Source organism: Mustela nivalis (assembly GCF_964662115.1).
Source record: "Mustela nivalis genome assembly, chromosome: 9".
In the NCBI taxonomy this organism is placed as follows: Eukaryota; Metazoa; Chordata; class Mammalia; order Carnivora; family Mustelidae; genus Mustela; species Mustela nivalis.
Window position 1 is genome coordinate 60,165,101 of NC_139028.1, and position 22,192 is coordinate 60,187,292.

Here is a 22,192-nt window from a genome sequence, read left to right on the forward strand (position 1 = left end):
TGGTCAGATTTGCATTTTTTAAAAGATCACTAGCTGCTCTTTGAAAGGTAAATTTGGGGTGCGGCTCAGTAGGTTGAGCTTCTGTCTTCAGCTCAGTTCCATGATCCCAGGATCCTGGGATGGAGTTCCACATGGGGCTCCAAGCACAGTGAGGAGCCTGCTTCTCCCTCTGCCTGCTGCTCCCTCTGCTTTGTGCCTGCGCACTCTCTGTCTGACAAATAAATAAATATATCTTAAAAAAAAATAAAAAAGAAAAAAGTAAATTTTAGGAATGGTAAACTGGAAGTAGTGAGATTCTTTGGGAGCCTACTGCAGTAATTATCTTGATTAACCCTTACTACAGTAGTACCAAGCAGCTGGTACTTACTGAGATGATTAGGGGCCTAGTGGGCATTGACATAGAGCAAGGGAAAGACTAGCAGAAATGGACAGGAAGTGTGAGGGCACCAGCGGGGAGGGACGCTGCAAAGGAAAGAGAGGAGTCAAGAATGGAGCTTTGGTTTCAGGTCTTGCCATTTAACAATTTGGAGCCACACATGATGTAGCCCGTTTGAAGGAAAGCAGCGTAGGGTAAACTGAGTTCAAGGTGTCTAAATAGCGGGACGATTCAGATCACGATGACCAGCAGACAACTGGGTATAATGGTCTAAGAGCTCAAAAGTGAGGTCCGAGTTACAGAAATAACCAGAGGAACCAAAAATTAAACAACTAAGGGCGCCTGGGTGGCTCAGTGGGTTAGGCCTCTACCTTCAGCTCGGGTCATGATCTTGGGGTCATGGAATGGAGCCTTGCATAGGGCTCTCTGCTCAGCAGGGAGCCTGCTTTCTGGCCCCCCTGCCTGCCTCTCTGCCTACTTGTGATCTCTATCTGTCAAGTAAATAAATAAAATCTTTTTAAAAATTTAACAAATAAAACTAAAATGGACTCATTGCTTGAAGTAGGTTGGGGAGAAAAATACAAGAAAAAATAATGAGATAATGCATAAATAATTTGGCTACAAAAACGTTAATGCCTGTACTAAATGATTAGCTAGAGCTAAGCTTATGCTGAAATTATTTTTAATCTTTTTTTTTTTTTTAAGATTTTATTTATTTGACAAAGATCACAAGTAGGCAGAGAGGCAGGCATAGAGAGAGGGGGAGGCAGGCTCCCTGCCAAGCAGAGAGCCTGATGTGGGGCTTGATCCCAGGACCCTGGGAACATGACCTTAGCCGAAGGCAGAGGCTTTAGCCCACTGAGCCACCCAGGCGCCCCTGAAATTATTTTTATAAGTAGCAAAATAAGACAAAAGAGTAGGCCTGTGAGCAATGCTTGGGGGTTGCACCTGACTTCCGCCTCACGGCTGTAGAGAGCACGCCCCTGGCCACGCCCCCTCCACGCGGCCTCCACCGCCTCGTTGAACCGGGCGTCCATTTTGAGAGACGCTAGTCTTCTCCAGTGGGGAGGTCGTGTTTGGGTTTGAGGCTTTGAAGTCGCCGTAAGTAACATGTCCAGCTCTGTGCTTCCCCCTGTAAGCCTCTCCAGGAATAGGAAGCTACATAAATATTATCAAGCTGGCAGCCAGTGAGGCCCTTGGACCCAAGGAGCTCACCAGGTGTGGTCAGCTGGGAGCTGCCTTTAGCCCTGTGCTCTGGGGAGGCAACTGAGGCCAAAGGGCTTCCACTTGGCCCTGTCCCTGTCCCTGTCGGTGGGTGACAGGGGCACAAGCCGGGCAGGCCCAGTGGCTTGGCTGGCGTCCAGGGCTGGCCTGCTGTCGGCTTGTCCGTGAGTCCCTCCTGGTGGGAAGTTCGGCTCTGCTCATTTGTTTCTCCCCTCTCTGCGGTCATGCCCGACGCTGCCTGTGTTCAACGTGTGAAAATGTTGTTTCTTGCCCATTTTCCAAGTTACTCATGGACGGAGCGTAAATCTTGCTCTACTTTCTTCATCCTGGCAAGCACATCCTAGTGTTGGACTCCAGCACCAGGTGAACGGTGGTGCGCATTGCTGAGATGCGACAGATTTCAGAAGGAATAGGTTTGGGAGGGAAAATCAGAGGTTCAGTGTGGGATATATTAATTTTGAGATGTCTGCGAGAAATCCAAGTGGAGATGTCAGCTGGGTGCTGGACGTTTGGAAGGGAAACAGTGTTTATTGATCTTTCCCTAATTATGATTGAACTCCAAGGATCTGTAGATGTGTGGGAAATTGGGGTAATGATTCTGGTTAAAATACTGCCTTTAGTTCAGTATTCCAGCAGTATACCACCCTTCCTGTCACAAAGTTTTTGTTCTTGGACATACCACTATTTGCAGCTGCTCACACCAAATTCATGTAGTTTCATCACAGTTTCAACAACAGACAATTCGGACTTTTTCTCATTTCCACTGTGATTATTTTCCTTAGACCATGGGTTTTTTATAGTGTGAAATTCCCAAATGTGAATTTTTGTAATTATCGTTTTCTTACTGATTCCTAGCTGAATTGCACCATAGTCAGAAAATATGCTCTTAAGATTTCAATTCTTAGAAGTTTATTAAAACCAGTTGTCTAGTTCAATATATGACTTTTGATAAATGTTCAGTTTGGGAAAGAACATACATTCTGCAGTCATTGAGTATAGTGTCCCATAAATGTTAATTAAGATTAGTTTGTTAATCGAGTTGATAAAATCTTCTATATCCTTTTAGACTTTTTTGTCTGCTTATTAGATCATTTATTGAGAGAAGTATGCTAAATCTCCCACCATGTCTGTGAATTTGTCTACTTCTCCTGTAGAAGCCATGTGATTGGGTGCCTGTGAACTGGAAATTATTTATTAGTCATTTTGCATCTTTATGAAATGTCCTTTTTTGTCTTTACTGATTCTTTTTGCCTCAAGCAAAAAGCAAGCGAGGTATTGATCTGCTGGTAACTAGTGAGGTAGATTGTATTATTTGGCTCCAATTCTTACCCTTCCTTTAGTTATGCCTTTTGTGTTCACATTCCTTTTGCCTTATAACTTATAATGCCCTCCTACTGTGAGTTCACTTACTCTGCTTCTGATTTTGACTTGAAGACATCCTTTGCAGCAGAGCCTTGAGATGGATTTGCATATTACAGCTTACCCTCTTGGACAACTGCCACCATCAGGAAAATATACTCTGGCCAACTCAGTTGAGCCATACATGGAACAGAGCCAGGTCACTCCGGTCATACTAGCCAAGGCCAGTCTAGATCAACAGAGTATGAGCAGTAAATGCTTATTGTCACATGTGACTCAGGTTTCATCTTTGATTGGTATGTGGTGTTGTCTTGGTAATGGGACACTAATCTTTCCATTCTTTTACCTTCTGTAACAACAAACCAAATTCTTGTAAAGAACATATTGTTGGGCTTTGTTATTTTAATCCACTTAGACAATTTTCAATTCTTTTTATTTTTTTATTTTTTTAAAACAGACAGAGATCACAAGTAGATAGAGAGGCAGGCAGAGAGAGAGGAGGAAGCAGGCTCCCTGCTGAGCAGAGAGCCCGATGCAGGGCTCGATCCCAGGACCCTGAGATCATGACCTGAGCCGAAGGCAGAGGCTTAACCCACTGAGCCACCCAGGCGCCACATTCAATTCTTTTTAAACATGGAGCATTTAGACTATATTTAAAGGAATTACTGGTATATTTAAGTTTAAATTTGATTTACTACTTGCTTTCTATTCTTCTGTGTTCCTTTTTCACTTTTTTCTTGCTTTTTGATTGAATAATATTTATGATTTCATTTTATTTTCTTTGTTGGCTTATTAGATGCACACCCCTTTTCTCAGAGGTTACTTCGTGGTGTACAGTATATGTTTTTAACTTATCAATTTACTTTTAAGTTATATTATACCACCTCATCATATATCATATGAGAACTGAATTAACAGTACACTTTCATTTTCCTGCTCCTGGCCTTTAAACTCTTGTCATACCTTTTATTGCTGCAATTGTTACAAGTGGAAATATTCATTGTTATTGTTTTTGCTTCAGTCAATTATCTTCTGAAGTAATTTTATAAATAAGAAAAATATTATTTTATATCCACCCATATATTGAATATTTCTGGTGCCTCATTTCTTTATGTAAATGTGTATTTCCACCTGGTAGCTTTTGCTTTCATATTGGGTGATCTTAACATTTCTTGTAGTGCAAGTCAGCTGGTGATTAATTCTTTTCTAGTTTTGAATATCCAAAAGGTCTTTATTTCACTTTAATTAAAAAAATTTTTAAAGATTTTATTTATTGGGGGCACCTGGGTGGCTCAGTTGATTAAGCATCTGCTTAATTTCCCCTGTTTGTATGCTCTCTCTCTCTCAGATAAATAAATCAATTTTTTATTAGAGAGTGAATGAGAGAGAGAGAAAACACGAGTGCGGGGAGGGGCGGAGAGGGAGAAGCAGACTCCATGCTGAGCAGGGAAACTGACTCGAGACTCAGTCCCCAGACTCTGGGACCATGACCTGAGCTGAAGGCAGACGCTTGACCAACTAAGCCAACCAGGTGCCCTTTCACTTTCATATTTTAACACTGTTCATTATGAGTGCTGAATTCTAGCTAAATGTGTTTTATTCAGTTCCTTAAAGATGTTGCTCCACTGTCTTTTGGCTTGTATTGTTTTCAACAAATTATTTTTGTTGAAAAAAATGTCAAGAAGTCCTCTTTATTCCACATGTAATACACCTTTCCTCTCTGGCTGGTGGTGAGATTTTCTCTTTACTAGTGTTTTTAAGCATCTTGATTATGATGTGTCTTATAGTTTGCTGTGTGTACTTTTCCTTAGGGTTTGGCGTGCTTCTTGGCTCTGTAGGTTTATAGTTTTCATCATATTTGGAAACATTTTGGTCATTAATTTTTTAGATATTGTGTTTATCCCTTTCTCATCTCCCCCCCCCCCCCCCGCCTTTTAGGGATTCCAGGCATGATTATATTAGACTGCTTATAGTTATTGTGTAGCTCACAGTTGATCTCTTCATTTAAAAAAAAATTCTCAAATTCTCTAATCCTTTCTTTTGTGGTATCTAATCTGCTATTAATCCTTGCAGTGTACTTTTCATCTCAGACACTATGTCTTTCATCTCTAAAAGTTCAGTTTACATATTTTTAAAAAAGATTTTATTCATTTATTTGACAGAGAGAGATTACAAGTAGGCAGAGAGGCAGGCAGAGAGAGAGGAGGAAGCAGGCTCCCTGCAGAGCAGAGAGCCGATGCAGGGCTTGATCCCAGGACCCTGAGACCATGACCTGAGCTGAAGGCAGAGGCCAACCTACTGAACCACCCAGGTGCCCCCAGTTTACATATTTTAAAAATACCTTCCCTGTCTCTCCTTAACATGTTTATTTTCTTCTACTGTCCTTCCCTTTTGTCTGCTCAGTTTCTGTCTGCTCAGTTCAGGGATACTGCCAGGATCCACCTACAATCTCACTCCCAGGGCTTCATCCTGGAAACTGTATCCAAATTGCATTTACAATACTCACTTCCTTTGTTTCTTCTCTCTCAAAGGTTGCTGTCCTTCACTGCCTATTGTCCACTGTGTGAAAACCTTTCTTTCATATTTTCCCCAGGTTTTTTAGTTACTTAAGCTGGGAAGGTTACTCCAGTCCCTGTTACTCACATTTTTTGCCAGAATTCTATGTTGACACTATGCACTCTGAACTACAGCACTACCTTTCACAGAAAAACAGAGTGGAGCACAACAGAAAGTTTTCAGGGGTAGAGACCACGCCTGGGATCAGGCCCTTTAAGACTTCTTGTTTGTTTATTCTTAAATACTTAGGGGTTTTTGTTTTTGTTTTTGTTTTCCCCTAATTCCACACGAATTTTATCTGAAAGTGTCCTATTAAAGTAGGGTGAGAAAATTCAGTAGTAACAGCTAGATATAGCTCAATATCTCCTTCCCTCCCTCCCTCTTTCATTCTTCCTTCCTTCCTTTCTTTCCTTTTCCTAGTAAGAAAAACCCCTGTCTGCCAGTAAAATGTAATGTTCAACTTCTTTAAGTGTCCTTAAAGTAAGGGGGAATATCCTTCTTTGTTCTTCTTCCTTTATCCTTGTTGGAATTTAGAATGATAGATACAGCTCAAGCAGCAGCCATTTTGGACCCCGAGAAGGGAGCCCTGTGCTGCTGTGGAACAAAAAGATGGAAGATGTCTGGGTTCTTAATGACACTGTGAAGCCACGTACCACATAATTTTTAAAATATTTTTGTTGGCAAAAGAAAAAACAAACTTGTCTTATTTCAGCCATTGCTATTTTGAAAATTCCATCATTTAAATTGAGGCTAACCCTAACTAATTCCAATGAGAGAGGAGCATAAGTGATGGGGCAGGCAGCTATATATCTGAGTCACTTATTAGTCAATGATTATATTTTTCTCATACCTCACCCACGCCTCTTAAGCTCTCAAGTTATTTCAAGAGCATATTGTAGTTGAAAAAACACATTTGTATATATTATCTAATTATAATTTGTATATATTATCTAATACTTTCAGCATTTATTAGTTGCCTAGGGCAGACAGTATGATCCCATTTTAGGGGTAAGAAAACTAAACCTTGAAGGGTGTATGACTGCAGTAAATACTAAACAAGTTAGTGGTAAAGGGGGATGAAGCTCTACTCATCCACTGAATCCAGTGCATTATCCTAGATTAAAAACTTTAAAATCTATCTTTTTTTGATTGAATTTTCTATAGAGCAGTGAGGTAGGAAACTTTTGAAGGAGCTTTTAGATCCTAATAATTTTATTTGTCATTTCAGCAAGAAGGTGCACCATGCTTAAGGGCAACAGGATTGAGCCTGGGAGCCAGAGAAGAGTGAAAAGGCATTATCCATGGATCCTATGTGGCTGCAACCGACAATGCTATATCACCTTGATTACTGGTTGCTACACCTGCGAGTGGCAGGTCAAGCAGGAGAAAAAGTCTTTACCTGGACCCTGCTGCTGCTCTTGGGTATAGAGACATGGGAAGGAGTTGTACCATACTTTCTCAGATGTGGGGAACGTGGGCTGGTCCCTGCCCATGAGAGCTCATTAGAGTCTCCAGGACAAGGGCATGGTAGGGCTCTAGTTCTTTGATGAAAAGCCTCCTGAAAAGTTCTGGAGCCAGAGTTAACCTTATAGAAACACATGCTTGTTTTCCTCATCTTCTTTCACTTTCATTTGCTTCTCTCTCTCTCTTTTTTTTTTTTTAAACTACCTCTTTTATGTTATTCATTTACTCATTGATTTACTTTTGTTCTCATTCATTTATTTAGCTTTGAAAAAGTGAAGTTTAGTATAATTAGATGTTTTTGACTAGGAATTACAAGAATGCCTGAATCTTTAATTCTCTCTTCATTGTAAGTTTCCCAAAGAGCTGTGTTTATGAGGAAAATAACAGCAAGTGGGAAACAAGGTATTCCTTTATTATTGGTCAGACTAATGCTTGAGTTTTCTTAATGAAAAACTTTAGTAAGACTGAGTGGTAGCATGTGGCCTAGCCTTATTGAGGGCCTCTTACTTTAAACTCTCGGTTATATGTTGGGATTCTCTGGTGGCTTTTTGATATAAAAGACCAAATGATGAGCACACTGAAGGGATAAGAGGAGGGCCATATCCTAAAACTTCATGTACTTATAAACACAGTCCAACCAGGCTCTGAAATTCTGACCAGTTAGATTACTAGTTTCTTATGCCTATGATGGGAAACACAGGAAAGGGGGTAGGTAGAAATGGGAGGTTTTCCTAGATTAGTAGAAGTGTTCTTCTGTCTCCTATATCTTACCTTCCTAGTTGTTCTGTCCACCTATAGCTGATAAGGACTAGTATATATACTAGTGACTGGGAATAACAAATGGCTTTGATATGATTCCTGCTCTCAAGCAGTTCATAGTCCCTTGGTGGAAGAGACAAGCACAATACAGTCTTAAAATACTGAGAGTATTTATGTGTGTATGTGTATATGCATACATGCCTCCATGTGCCAAAGGAAGGGTTGAAAATACTTCATATAGAAGGTGAAAGGTGATTAAGAATTGGGTAGGTAAGGATTAGGGGATGGCAGAAGAAATCATTTTGGAGGAGTCAGGTATAAGGTTTACCTTAAGTTGAACAGAGGATACAAATGGCAAAGTGATGGGAAACAAAGCTAGAGAGGGAGATGGGACCAGTGTTATTTGATTTTAAGAATTTGATCTCTGCCATGTAGGACATAAAGAGTCCCTAAAGATGGTAAGCAGATGTTGCCTGATCTGTGTTTTGGAATGATTATTTGATCGTGTGGAGAATGCATTGGAAGGTATGAAACAGGGAGGGAGACATCTTTGCCTTCAAAGAGAAAGTGATAGCAGTATATAAGGTAAGAGATGTTGGTGGTCTGGATTAGAGTAGTGATGGTAAAGATGGAGAAGAGTGAATTGATTCAACAGAACCTTACTAGAGATGAGGCAGTAAGTTACATGAGAGTTACCATGTACTAAGAGAAGGAAAAGGGAGGCTTTGTGCGCAGGGTGGTATTTGAGTCAGTGTGGTATTATGGAAAAATTCCTGGACTAGAGCCTGTTTGGATACTATTTCCCACTCTGCCCTTGGACTGGTTATGTGAGATCTCCCAGCCTCTCTACAGTTAGGGAATTTAACTAGATAATTCCTAAGGTTCCTAGATAATTCTCAAGGCCCCATTTCTGCTGAGGGAAAGGAGTATAGCATATAGGATAAGAATTATCCTTGTGTTTTGGGAAAAGACTGCCTGGATTCAATTTATGGCTTTACCCTTGACTATCTCCAAATTAGAGCTTTACCACTGTGTTACCTTGGGCAAGTAACTTAACATCTGGTGCTTTACATGCCTTATTAGAATAATGGAGGTGGAATAGTAGTACCCATGAATAGGATTTGTTGTGGGGATGGGAGAGGGAGAGGTAATATGTTGAAGACACTTAGAATTGTGCTTGTCACACAATTAACCTCCAATAAATGTTAGCTATTTTATTACTCTTCTTGGAGTGACTGACTTGTGGAAGAGATTTTTCACATACAGAAATATGGGTACAAGGGACTGTGGGTAGAGGGAATGAGGTAGTTAGAAGTCAAGGGACAGAGAAGCACAGTAGTGTGCTTAGGAAAAACAAATTTCCAGTGTTGAAGTAGGGACATGTGAAATGATGGTAAGTAGTAGGGTAGAAAGGAATATTTTGATCAAATTATGAAACATCTTTGTGTCAAGTTAAAGTATAAACAGTGAGGAGCCTTTGAAAATGCTTGAGCAAGAATGGTAACAATGAGAATCAAAATAAGGAAATGGATTTATTCATCCATTGGAACACTTACTATTTGCCACAGTGAATTAAGACAATTAAGGCCTCAGCCCTCCTGCAGATTATAATCTAGTGGGACGAATTAGTTAGTAGACAGTAAATGAAGAAAGATTATTTCAGATTGTGATAAGAGCTTTGAAGATAATAAACAGGAAACTGTGTTAGAACCTGGGATGGGAGAATGGTGGGAGAAGACCTCTTTGAAAAAGTGTCATGGGAACGGTCTCCTAAATGGAGAGGTAGAGTCGGCCATATGTACATCTGGGGCAAAAGTATTCCAGGCAGAGGCACCAGACAGTACAAAGGTTTTGAGGTGGAAGCAAATTCGGTTATATTCTAGAAACAAAAAGAAGGCCAGTGTGGCTGGCATTTAGAAATGGAGTGTGTAGGATGGGATGAGGTCAGGGATGGACAGGGGTTGACCATGGAGGGCCTTTTTGCCATGGTAGGCAGTTTGATGGTACCTTAGTACAATAGGAAGCTCTGGCAGTGTTTTGAGCAGGGTAATGACATTATTTGATACTTTTTTTTAAAAGATTTTATTTATTTATTTATTTGATAGAGATCACAAGCAGGCAGAGAGGCAGGCAGAGAAAGAGAGAGGTGGAAGCAGGCTCCCCACTAAACAGAGAGCCCGACATGGGGCTTGATCCCAGCACCCTGGGATCACGACCTGAGTTAAAGGCAGAGGCTTTAACCCATCGAGCCACCCAGGTGCCTCTATCTGATAGATTTTTAAAAGTCCATGTAAGATTTAGTAGAGTGTAAGTTCTGAGTCAAAGATCCTGTGTTCTTCACCCTCCTACACTCAGAAAGTGCATCTTGATAGCTGTAATGTCTCTCATCTTTTTAGAACACAGTTTCTACATTTTTCATTTTATTTCTTTGTTTTTGCTTTTCCCAGTAATGCCATAATTTAGTCAGGGCAGGGATTATTCTGTCCAGTGTCAACTGATTAAATGTAGTGTCCCAAAGAGGCAGAATTCTTTTTCAGGTGATAAGGAAGTGTTAAGATTATAACTCAGATAGCAACCCAAACCTAACATTCCCAGGAAGGATTTGGCAACGTCTGGTATGACTGGTTTATGATGTGACTTTTAGTGAAGGGGGTTGTCTTCAGGGCTGTTTGAACACCTCCTCTAGGAAGATATCCTCCACCTTGGTTTTAGGTTCAGAGATCTGGGCAGTGTCCCTGCCACTTCTTGGTTGTGTGACCGTGAGCCAATTACTTTACCTCTCTGAGCTTTGGTTCTTCTGCAAAATAAGGTTAAGAATACCTAATTTATATGGCCATATTGAAAAAGAAATCAAATGAAGATAGTTTATGAAATTTCTAGCATTGTATTGGCACAAGGTAGCTACTCAAAAAAAAAAAAAAAAAAAGCTTTATTCCCTAACCTGTCCCTTGTCCCCCAAATTTGGGTAGGTCAGTAACTAAATGAACCAGTGAGTGATGATTGAATGAATTACTCAATGAATGAGTCAGCAAACGAATGTTTGGTAGATGGAGGGGAGGATGAAAGCAGCAGATGATTGTTAAGAGCCAGCTGCACTTAAGAAACTGCTAGAGGGCGCCTGGGTGGCTCAGTGGATTAAGCTGCTGCCTTCGGCTCAGGTCATGATCTCAGGATCTTGGGATCGAGTCCTGCATCGGGATTTCTGCTCAGCAGGGAGTCTGCTTCCCCCTCTCTCTCTCTGTCTACTGTGAACTCTCTCTGTCAAATAAATAAATAAAATCTTTAATAAAAAAAGAAAAAAGAAAGAAACTGTGCTAGAAAAGAAAAGAAAAAAAAACTGTGCTAGAGTCATAGGGTAGCTCTATTTTTAATTTCTTAAGGAATCTCCACACTGTTTTCCAAAGTGGCTCCACCAACTTATATTTCTACCAACACTGTAAGAGGGTTCCCCTTTCTCCACATTCTCTCCAGCACACGTCGTTTACTGTCTTGTTGATTTTGGCCATTCTAACTGAGGTGGTATCTCAATGCTGAGTGAAGTAAGTCAAGCAGAGAAAGTCAATTATCATATGGTTTCACTTACTTGTGGAGCATAAGGAATAACACTGAGGACATTAGGAGAAGGAAAGGAAAAATGAATTGGGGGAAATTGGAGGGGGAGACAAACCGCGAGAGACTGTGGACTCTGAGAAACAAACTGAAGGTTTTAGAGGGAAGGGGGTAGGGGGTTGGCTGAGCCTGGTGGTGTGTATTAAGGAGGGCACATATTGCATGGAGCACTGGGTGTGTTGCATAAATAATGAATCTTGGAACACTGAAAAAATAAAATCAATACAAATAAGTTTTTAAGTAGTAAAAAAAAGAAACTGGAAACTGCTAGATATTGGCAGGATGGAGGTGTGTAACTGAAGTTCCTATTCCTCAGAGAAGAAACTGTCTCACTGAATACAAACAGATAAACATGTAATTGCAGTTAAGTGTAATACATGTTCTAAATAGGCTTATACAAAATTCCATAGGGGTAAAGAGACTACAGTGGTCACTCCAGCCTCCTGAGGATAATGCATGGCAATGCAACTCTGCAGAACTTTGACAAGTGTATATAGACACTGCTGAGGTAACATGGATACATGGAACTAATTTATACTTTTTTCTTTCTCTTCCCAGAGAGAGAAGTTATTTTACCCATTTCTGATTACTTCATTTTTGCTGTCTTTGGTTTTGCTGTTTGTGTGGATAGAAACTTCGAATGAGTACTTTGGCTTTGACTGGTGAGTTTCATGTTTTGTATTTTCATTTCTATAGGGGCTCTTTGGTTTGTGGACCACCTGAATTGTACCTCAGGCTGAAAAGATTGGGTGGCATAAGAGGGAGGATCACAAAATTGGTCTTTCGACAGTGGCTGGGTGAGAGGCCTGACTCTGGCTTGGAGGAAGGATGCTCAGCACCACCACTTGTGATGCTAACCGTCCACATTGAGACTGAATCTCGTGCAGTGGGAAGCTATTCCAATGACTCTCTGAAACCTTGTTCCTCAGTGTTTTTGTCTGGGCTACTGATGCCTACACTTGGTCTTCATGATCTCTGTCCATGAACCCTCATGTCTCTGCCTCACCTCTGGCCTCTGCCTCTTCTGTCCCCAGGGAGCTTCCTAGGACTCTGAACACAGAAATGGGTGTCCTTCTGGGCATCCTTTCCTGGCCAAACTCTTCATCCTGGACTGCTCCCAGCAATTCCAGTTTCTCTGGCCTGATGATTGCAAACTTACCCACTATTTGGTATTTGGCTGAGAAAGGGGTATGTTTGGATATGAGGCTTTTTAAATTTTTTAAATGGAATACAATTAAGCTTTATTATAATAGAAGTAAAATGTGTTTTGTTTTGTTTTGTTTGAAGAGGGGGTGGAGAGAGAGAGAAAATTATAAGCAGGCTCCACACACACACACACACACACACACACACACACAGCCTGGGACTTGATCTCATAACCCTGAAATCGTGTCCTGAGCCAAAATCAAGAGTTGAACACTTAACCGACTGAGCCACCCAGGCACCCCTGGTTTGTTATTTTAAATATAAAAATTTGAAAAATATAAAAATCTGCTTTGTCTTATTCTTGAGTGACAATCACTCGTTGGTATATTTCCCAGCATTTTTTTCTACACTTGTTTTTATATTATTGCATTTATATCATACAGAACATGTAATTTTGTTTTTCCTTTTCATTTAAGATAGTAAGAAAGATTTTGACAAATTACTAATAACTGAGTATCATTTAAAATGGTTGCAAAGGTGGCGCCTGGGTGGCTCAGTGGGTTAAGCCGCTGCCTTCGGCTCAGGTCATGATCTCAGAGTCCTGGGATCGAGCCCCGCATCGGGCTCTCTGCTCAGCAGGGAGCCTGCTTCCTCCTCTCTCTCTGCCTGCCTCTCTGCCTGCTTGTGATCTCTCTCTGTCAAATAAATAAATAAAATCTTTAAAAAAAAAAAAAAATAAAATGGTTGCAAAATATTTCATGACATGAAGATGCTGTAATACACTTAAACACTTATTATTATGCATTATGTTTCCAATTTTTTTGTTTTTATGAAATAGGAGTGCAGAGAAAGCTTTCCACAAGTAGTGTTATTGAGTCAAGAAGAATAAATATTTGTAGTATTCATTATGCCTGTTGCTGAAGTACTTACTCAAAAGAAGGTAGTGATTTTCATTCATGACAGATATATGAGAGTTTCTGGGTTTTGTTTGTTCATTGTTTTAGTGAGAGAGAGAGAGCACACATGTGTGTGTGTTTGCCTGAGTGGAGGTGGGGGAGGGGCAAAGGGAGAGGAAAGGGGAGAGAATCTTAAACAGGCTCCACACCCATTGGAGCCAAGTTGGGACTCAGTCTCACGACCCTGAGGTCATGACCTGAGCCTAGATCAAAAGTTGGATGCTCAATCAAGGAGCCCTGAGAGTTTCTATTATAACCTGTGGTTGATAACATTAACCGTTCTTATTTTGAATAATTTTTGTTAATTTTCTAGATAGGATTTGTTTTGTTTTAATTTAATCATTAAGTGCTAAAACTTGTTTAATTCATTTTCTTTTTAGAAATACGCACACACACCCCACATATCTTTTATCAATTCATCTACCAGTAGACTCTTAGGTTGTTTCCGTGTCTTGGCTCTTGTAAATAATGCTACAAAGAGTATGGGGGTTACATATCTTTTTGAGTTAATGTTTTCATTTCCTTTGGATAAATACCCAGACGTGGAATTGCTGAATTGTATGGTAGTTCTATTCTTAATTTTTTTGAGGAAGCTTCATACTGTTACCACAGTGGCTGTGCCAGTTTATATTCCTACCAGCAGTGCACAAGTGTTATCCTTTCTCTATATCCTCACCAACACTTTTTTTAAAAAGAGATTTTGGACATTGGGGAGGGTATGTGTTTTGGTGAGTGCTGTGAAGTGTGTAAACCTGGTGATTCACAGACCTGTACCCCTGGGGATAAAAATATATGTTTATAAAAAATAAAAAATTATATTAAAAAAAATAAATAAAAAGAGATTTTTATTTGAGAGAGCGAAAGAGAGTGAGCTTGAGCAGGGGGAGGGGCAGAGGGAGAAGCAGTTTCTGAACAAGAAGCCAGATGCAGGGCTTGATACCAGGACCCTGAGGTCATGACCTGAGCTAAAGGCAAACGTTTAACTTACTTGAGCCACCCAGGTGCCGCAACACTTTGTTTTTAAATTGAGGTTTAATTGACACACAACATTATATTAATTTTAGGTATACAACACATTTGTTTCATGTTTGTATATATTGCAAAATAATCATCACATAAGCATAGTTAACATCTGTCACCATACATAGTTGCAAACTTTTTTTCTTATGAGGAGATCTTTTAAAATTTACTCTCTTAGCAACTTTCAGATATACAATACAGTATTATTAATTATAGTTACCATGCTGTGAATTATATCCCCATGACTTATTTATTTTATAACTGGAAATTTGTACCTTTTGACTCCCTGCACACATTTTGCCTTCCTACTGCCCCCTGCCTCTGGCAACCACCAGTCTGTTCTTTGTATATGTGAGCTTGATTTTTGTTTTTTGTTTTGTTTTATTTTTTTAAGATTTCACATATAAATGAGATTATATGCTGTCTGTCTTTCTCTGACTTGTTTCACTTAGCATAATACTCTCAGGGTTCATGCATGTTGCACATAGCAAGATTTCATTCTTTTTTATGGCTGAATAATATTCCATTATGTATATATACCACATTTTTCTTTATTAATCCATTGATGGACACTTAGTTTCCATATATTGGCCATTAGGAATAATGCACTGAAGATAGGGATGCATATGTCTTCTTGAATTAGTGTTTTTATTTTCTTTGGATAAATACCTTAAAGTGGAATTGGTAGGTCACATGTTATTTCCATTTTTAATTTTTTGAGGAACTTCCATATTGTTTTCCAGAGTGGGTGCACCAGTTTGGATTCCCACCAACAGTGCACAAAGGTTTCCTTTTTCTCCACATCCTCACGCATTTGTTACCTTGGCTTTTGGTGATAGCCATTCTAACAGGTCTCATTGTGGTTTTGATTTGTGTTTGCTTGATGATTAATGATATTGAACCCCTTTTCATGCATCTGTTGGCCTGAATGTCTTTTGGAAAAATGTCTGCTCAGATCCTCTACCCCTTTTTTAAAATGCATTTTTAATTTATTAATTATTTTTATTAACATACAATGTATTATTTGCCCCAGGGGTACAGGTCTGAGTCATCAGGCTTACACATTTCACAGCACTTACATATCTCTGCCTTTTTTTTTTTTTAAAGATTTTAAAAATTTATTTATTTGAAAGACAGAGATCACAAGCAGGCAGAAAGGCAGGCAGAGAGAGAGGAAGGGAAGCAGGCTCCCGCAGAGCAGAGAGCCCGATGCGGGGCTCGATCCCAGGACCCTGGGATCATGACCTAAGCCGAAGGCAGAGGCTTTACCCACTGAGCCACCCAGGCGCCCCTCTCTGCCCTTTTTTAACTGGATTGCTTATTTGCTCTTGAATCATAGGAGTTTTTATGTATTTTGAGTATTAGAATATGATTTGCTAATATTTTCTTTCTTTTGGTAGTTTGCCTTTTATTTTATTTATTTATTTGACATAGAGTGCAATCACAAGTAGGCAAAGAGAGAGGGGAAAGCAAGCCTCCCTGTGGAGCAGAGAGCCCGATGTGGGGCTTGATCCCAGGACCCTGAGATCATGACCTGAGCCGAAGGCATAGGCTTAACCCAGTGAGCCACCCAGGTGCCCCAAGAAGTTTGCCTTTTCATTTTGTTGATGGTTTGCTTTGCAGAAGCTTTTTATTTTGATGTAGTCCCACTTGTTTGTTTTTAAAATCTTTTAGGCCTGTTTTCATTATGAATTATTTTTATTTTTCTAATTTATTTTTTCAATGTGACTTATTTTTAAAGTTCTTGTGCTTTTATTTATTAAATTTTTATTTATTTTATTTATTAAAAATTATTTTTTTCACTGACTTATTTTTAAAGTTCTTGTGCTTTTTATTTCCCATCTTCTGCCTTCCTTTGCCCTACTTGTCCTCTCTCCCATGAATGCCAGTGGGATGTCATGTTTTAGTTTGATTTTCTTGGGCTCTCTCTATTTAAAAAAAAAATTATTTGGAAATGACTGTAGGTTCACAGGAAGTGGAAAAGAAATGTACAGGGAGGCCCTGTGCACTCTTTACCCAGCTTCACGCAATATTAGCATCTTGTAAAACTATTGCATGATATTAAAACCAGAAAATTGACATTGGCAAAACCTGTGGATCTTATTCATATTTCACTGGATTGACTTTTAAAAATAGCAAATAACTACATTGATAAGCAACAGTTATGATCACAGTAAAAGTTGAAATTCACCTTGGCTGTGTATTTTGGCATGGGTCTGTGTATGCATTTTTGTGTATTCATGTCTGAACACATACACACATTTGCATATATGTGCTGTATGAGAGAAAGAAAAAACTCTGGCTCTATCCATATCATGAGACTGTTTTGAGGAACAAATGGCAGAGTCTCATTTAAATACCACTGTTCACAAACTGTAAAATAATAAATAAAAAGTATTTTATTGTAGTAGATGACTATCCTTTTCTCCAGGAAAAATGTTTCAGTAGTGTACACAGTAAGTGAAGCATACTTAACTGTGTAAGAGGGGAGTATGTGTGTGTGTGGGGGGGGTTAGTATATAGGAGTCTTAGCAAAATCCCATTCAAAGATGTAGAATTACAGAGTCAGGAGGGATCTTGGAGCCAACTGTCCCAATTCTCTACATTGTACACATATTTGAAAATAAATATTCTTTCCAGGTGGTTTTCTAATCTCTGATTAAAACTTCAAGTGGTTTTAACATACTGTTTTGTGTTTCAGTCTTTCCCTACTTAGAGAGCTCTAAGTGTTTACGAACTCTTTATTATAATAAGCTGAAGTCTGCTTTCCCTCCGACTTATTTTTTAAACTTAATTTCTTTTCAGTGTAAAAGAATTCATTGCTTATGCACCACACCCAGTGTTCCATGTAATATGTGCCCTCCATAATAGCACCACCAGGCCCCCCCAACCTCCCACCCCCTCCCCCTTCAATACCCTCAGATTGTTTTTCAGAATCCATAGTCTCTCGTGGTTCATCTCCCCCTCCAATTTCCCTCAACTCCCTTCTCAATTATCATATGGTTTCCCCCTGACTTTTACTCTCTGGTCTTGGGTTGGCCATCTGGCACCTCACCCAGTGTAGGACAACTGGAGACAGCCATCTTTCCCCTAAATATTCTCTATCCTAAACAACTCAAGCATTTCACATGTTCATTGTATACAAGAATGTTCATCTCTGGGTGAGCTTATTGTTTTTCACAAGAATGGAATCAGGATTGGAGCACAATGGGTTGTGAACTGGACCAATCTCCTTCTATATCTGTGTACTTGTATTAATAGCCCCTACACTCATATTAACACAGTTCCCCCCATCTTGGCTCATATTCTTCTTTTTTTTCCCTATCCATTGAGGGTTTTTTTTTTTTTTTTGGTTTGTTGGTTTTATTGATGTGTAGTTGACACACATTAGTTTCATATGATTCAACAGCTCTGTATGCAGTGTTCACCACAAGTATAGCTATCATCGACCACCATACAGTGCTATTGCGATACCATTGACTATGTTCCATATGCTGTAACTTTTATGTACCTTATCATGTGCCTGTTGTTCGATATGTCTTTTTTTGGAAAAATGTCTGTTTAGATCCTATGCCCATTTCTAATTGGATTATTTATTTGCTATTGAATTGTATGAGTTCTTTATGTATATTGGATACTAACCACTTACTCAGGTATATGTTTTGCAAATATTTTGTCCCTTTTGGTAGGTTTCCTTTTCATTTTGTTGATGGTTTCCTTTGCTGGGCAGAAGCTTTTTAGTTTGATGTAGTCCCACTTGTCTGTTTTGTTGCCTTTTGCTTTTGGTGTCAAATCCAAAAAAACTGTCACTGAGATGGATGTCAAGGAAGTTAAGCTTATGTTTTCTTCAGGAGTTTAATGATTTCAAGTTTTACATTCAAATCTTTAATAATCCATTTGGAGTTGATTTTTATTTATGGTATAGTAGAGTGCTACTGATTCATTCTTTTGCATGTGGCTACCCAGTTTATGGAAAAGACCGCCCTTTCCTCATTGTATATTCTTGGTTTTTGTTTTCTTTGCCATAAATTAATTGACCATGTATATACATGGGCTATTTATTCTGTTCCATTGATCTATGTGTCTGTTTTCAATGCTAGTACCATACTGATTTGATTGCTATGGATTTGTAAACAGTCTGAATTCAGGGAGTGTGATGCTTCCAGCTTTGTACTTTTTCCATATTGCTTTGGCTGTCCAAGGTCTTTTGTAGTTCTATAAAAAAATTAGGATTATTTGTTCCATTTCTGTGAAAAATGCCTTTGGAATTTTGATAGGGATTGAACTGAATCTACAGATGGCTTTGGGTGATATGGGAATTTTAATAATATTCTTTAATATTCTTCACGAATGCGACATATCTTTCCATTTATTTGTGTCTTCAGTTTCTTTAATGTATTACCTTTTTCAGTACATAGATCTTTCACCTCCTTGGTTAAATTTATTCCTAGGTATTTTATTGTTATTGATGCTAATGTAAGTGGAATTTTTTTCTTTATTTCTTTTTTAAAAATTTTTTAATTTTTTATTTTTTATAAACATATAATATATTTTTATCTCCAGGGGTACAGGTCTGTGAATCGCCAGGTTTACACACTTCACAGCACTCACCAAAGCACATACCCTCCCCAGTGTCCATAACCCCACCCGCCCTTCTCCTAACCCCCCGCCCCCCAGAAACCCTCTTTTTTGTGAGATTAAGAGTCACTTATGGTTTGTCTCCCTCTCAATCCCATCTTGTTTCATTTATTCTTCTCCTACCCCCTTAAGCCCCCATGTTGCATCACCACTTCCTCATATCAGGGAGATCATATGATAGTTGTCTTTCTCCGCTTGACTTATTTCGCTAAGCATGATACGCTCTAGTTCCATCCACGTCGTCACAAATGGCAAGATTTCATTTCTTTTGATGGCTGCATAGTATTCCATTGTGTATATATACCACATCTTCTTAATCCATTCATCTGTTGATGGACATCTAGGGTCTTTCCATAGTTTGGCTATTGTGGACATTGCTGCTATAAACATTCAGGTGCACGTGCCCCTTCAGATCACTACATTTGTATCTTTGGGGTAAATACCCAGTAGTGCATTGCTGGGTCATAGGGTAGTTCTATTTTCAACATTTTGAGGAACCTCCAAGTTGTTTTCCAGAGAGGTTGCACCAGCTTGCATTCCCACCAATAGTGTAGGAGGGTTCCCCTTTCTCCGCATCCTCACCAGCATCTGTCATTTCCTGACTTGTTAATTTTAACCATTCTGACTGGTGTGAGGTGATATCTCATTGTGGTTTTGATTTGTATTTCCCTGATGCTGAGTGATATGGAGCACTTTTTCATGTGTCTGCTGGCCATCTGGATGTCTTCGCAGACATGTCTGTTCATGTCCTCTGCCCATTTCTTGATTGGATTATTTGTTCTTTGGGTGTTGAGTTTGCTAAGTTCATTATAGATTTTGGACACTAGCCCTTTATCTGATATGTGATTTGCAAATATCTTCTCCCATTCTGTCAGTTGTCTTTTGGTTTTTTTAACTTTCCTTTGCTGTGCAAAAGCTTTTGATCTTGATGAAATCCCAATAGTTCATTTTTGCCCTTGCTTCCCTTGCCTTTGGGGATGTTCCTAGGAAGATGTTGCTGCGGTTGAGGTCGAAGAGGTTGCTGCCTGTGTTCTCCTCAAGGATTTTGATGGAGTCCTTTCTCACATTGAGGTCCTTCATCCATTTTGAGTCTATTTTCATGTGTGGTGTAAGGAAATGGTCCAATTCCATTTTTCTGCATGTGGCTGTCCCAATTTTCCCAACACCATTATTGAAGAGGCTGTCTTTTTTCCATTGGACATTCTTTCCTGCTTTGTCGAAGATTAGTTGACCATAGAATTGAGAGTCTATTTCTGGGCTCTCTATTCTGTTCCATTGATCTATGTGTCTGTTTTTGTGCCAGTACTATGCTGTCTTGTTGATGACAGCTTTGTAATAGAGCTTGAAGTCCAGAATTGTGATGCCACCAACTTTCGCTTTCTTTTTCAATAATCCTTTGGCTATTCAAGGTCTTTCTGGTTCCGTATAAATTTTAGGATTATTTGTTCCATTTCTTTGAAAAAGATGGATGGTACTTTGATAGGAATTGCATTAAATGTGTAGATTGCTTTAGGTAGCATAGACATTTTCACAATATTTATTCTTCCAATCCAGGAGCATGGAACATTTTTCCATTTCTTTGTGTCTTCCTCAATTTCTTTCATGAGTACTTTATAGTTTTCTGAGTATAGATTCTGTGCCTCTTTGGTTAGGTTTATTTCTAGGTATCTTATGGTTTGGGGTGCAATTGTAAATGGGATTGACTCCTTAATTTCTCTTTCTTCTGTCTTGTTGTTGGTGTAGAGAAATGCAACTGATTTCTGTGCATTGATTTTATATCCTGCCACTTTACTGAATTCCTGTACAAGTTCTAGCAGTTTTGGAGTGGAGTCTTTTGGGTTTTCCACATATAGTATCATATCATCTGCGAAGAGTGATAGTTTGACTTCTTCTTTGCTGATTTGGATGTCTTTAATTTCCTTTTGTTGTCTGATTGCTGAGGCTAGGACTTCTAGTACTATGTTGAATAGCATTGGCGATCATGGACATCCCTGCCGTGTTCCTGACCTTAGTGGAAAAGCTTTCAGTTTTTCTTTATTGAGAATGATATTTGTGGTGGGTTTTTCATAGATGGCTTTGATAATATTGAGGTATGTGCCCTCTATCCCTACACTTTGAAGAGTTTTGATCAGGAAGGGATGCTGTACTTTGTCAAATGCATTTTCATCATCTATTGAGAGTATCATGTGGTGCTTGTTCTTTCTTTTATTGATGTGTTGTATCACATTGACTGATTTGCGGATGTTGAACCAACCTTGCAGCCCTGGAATAAATCCCACTTGGTCGTGGTGAATAATCCTTTTAATGTATTGTTGAATCCTATTGGCAAGTATTTTGGTGAGAATTTTCGCATCTGTGTTCATCAAGGATATTGGTCTGTAGGTCTCTATTTTGATGGGATCCTTGTCTGGTTTTGGGATCAAGGTGATGTTGGCCTCATAAAATGAGTTTGGAAGTTTTTCTTCCATTTCTACTTTTTGGAACAGTTTCAGGAGAATAGGAATTAGTTCTTCTTTAAATGTTTGGTAGAATTCCCCAGGAAGCCATCTGGCCCTGGGCTTTTTTTGGAGATTTTTAATGACTGTTTAAATCTCCTTACTGGTTATGGGTGTTCAGGCTTTCTATTTCTTCCTGGTTCTTGTGATAATTTATATGTTTCTAGGAATATATCCATTTCTTCCAGATTTTCAAATTTGTTGGCGTAGAGTTGCTCATAGTATGTTCTTATAATTGTTTGTATTTCTTTGGTATTAGTTGTGATCTCTCCTCTTCCATTCATGATTTTATTTATTTGGGTCCTTTCTCTTTTCTTTTTGATAAGTTGGGCCAGGGGTTTATCAATTTTATTAATTCTTTCAAAGAACCAGCTCCTAGTTTCGTTGATTTGTTCTGTTGTTTTTTTGGTTTCTATTTCATTGATTTCTGCTCTGATCTTTAAGATTTCTCTTCTCCTGCTGGGTTTAGGGTTTCTTTCTTGTTCTTTCTCCAGTTCCTTTAGGTGTAGGGTTAGGTTGTGTACTTGATACCTTTCTTGTTTTTGAGAAAGGCTTGTACCACTATATATTTTCCTCTCAGGACTGCCTTT

General features: G+C 39.1%; 1 protein-coding gene across 11 annotated transcripts in view; it reads left to right on the top strand.

Moving 5' to 3' along the window:
* Positions 1-1,407: 1,407 nt before the first annotated feature.
* Positions 1,408-22,192, top strand: part of GDPD4 (glycerophosphodiester phosphodiesterase domain containing 4) — a 176,421-nt gene continuing 155,636 nt past the window's right edge. For 5 of the 11 annotated variants that reach the window (XM_082749535.1, XM_082749533.1, XM_082749543.1 and 2 more), the window contains exons 1-3: positions 1,609-1,900; positions 6,744-6,937; positions 11,906-12,009. In XM_082749535.1, the coding sequence (XP_082605661.1) occupies positions 1,825-1,900; positions 6,744-6,937; positions 11,906-12,009 (374 nt within the window). In that variant the 5' untranslated portion in view covers positions 1,609-1,824. The other 6 variants (XM_082749537.1, XM_082749541.1, XM_082749538.1 and 3 more) reach the window with 6 other exon arrangements.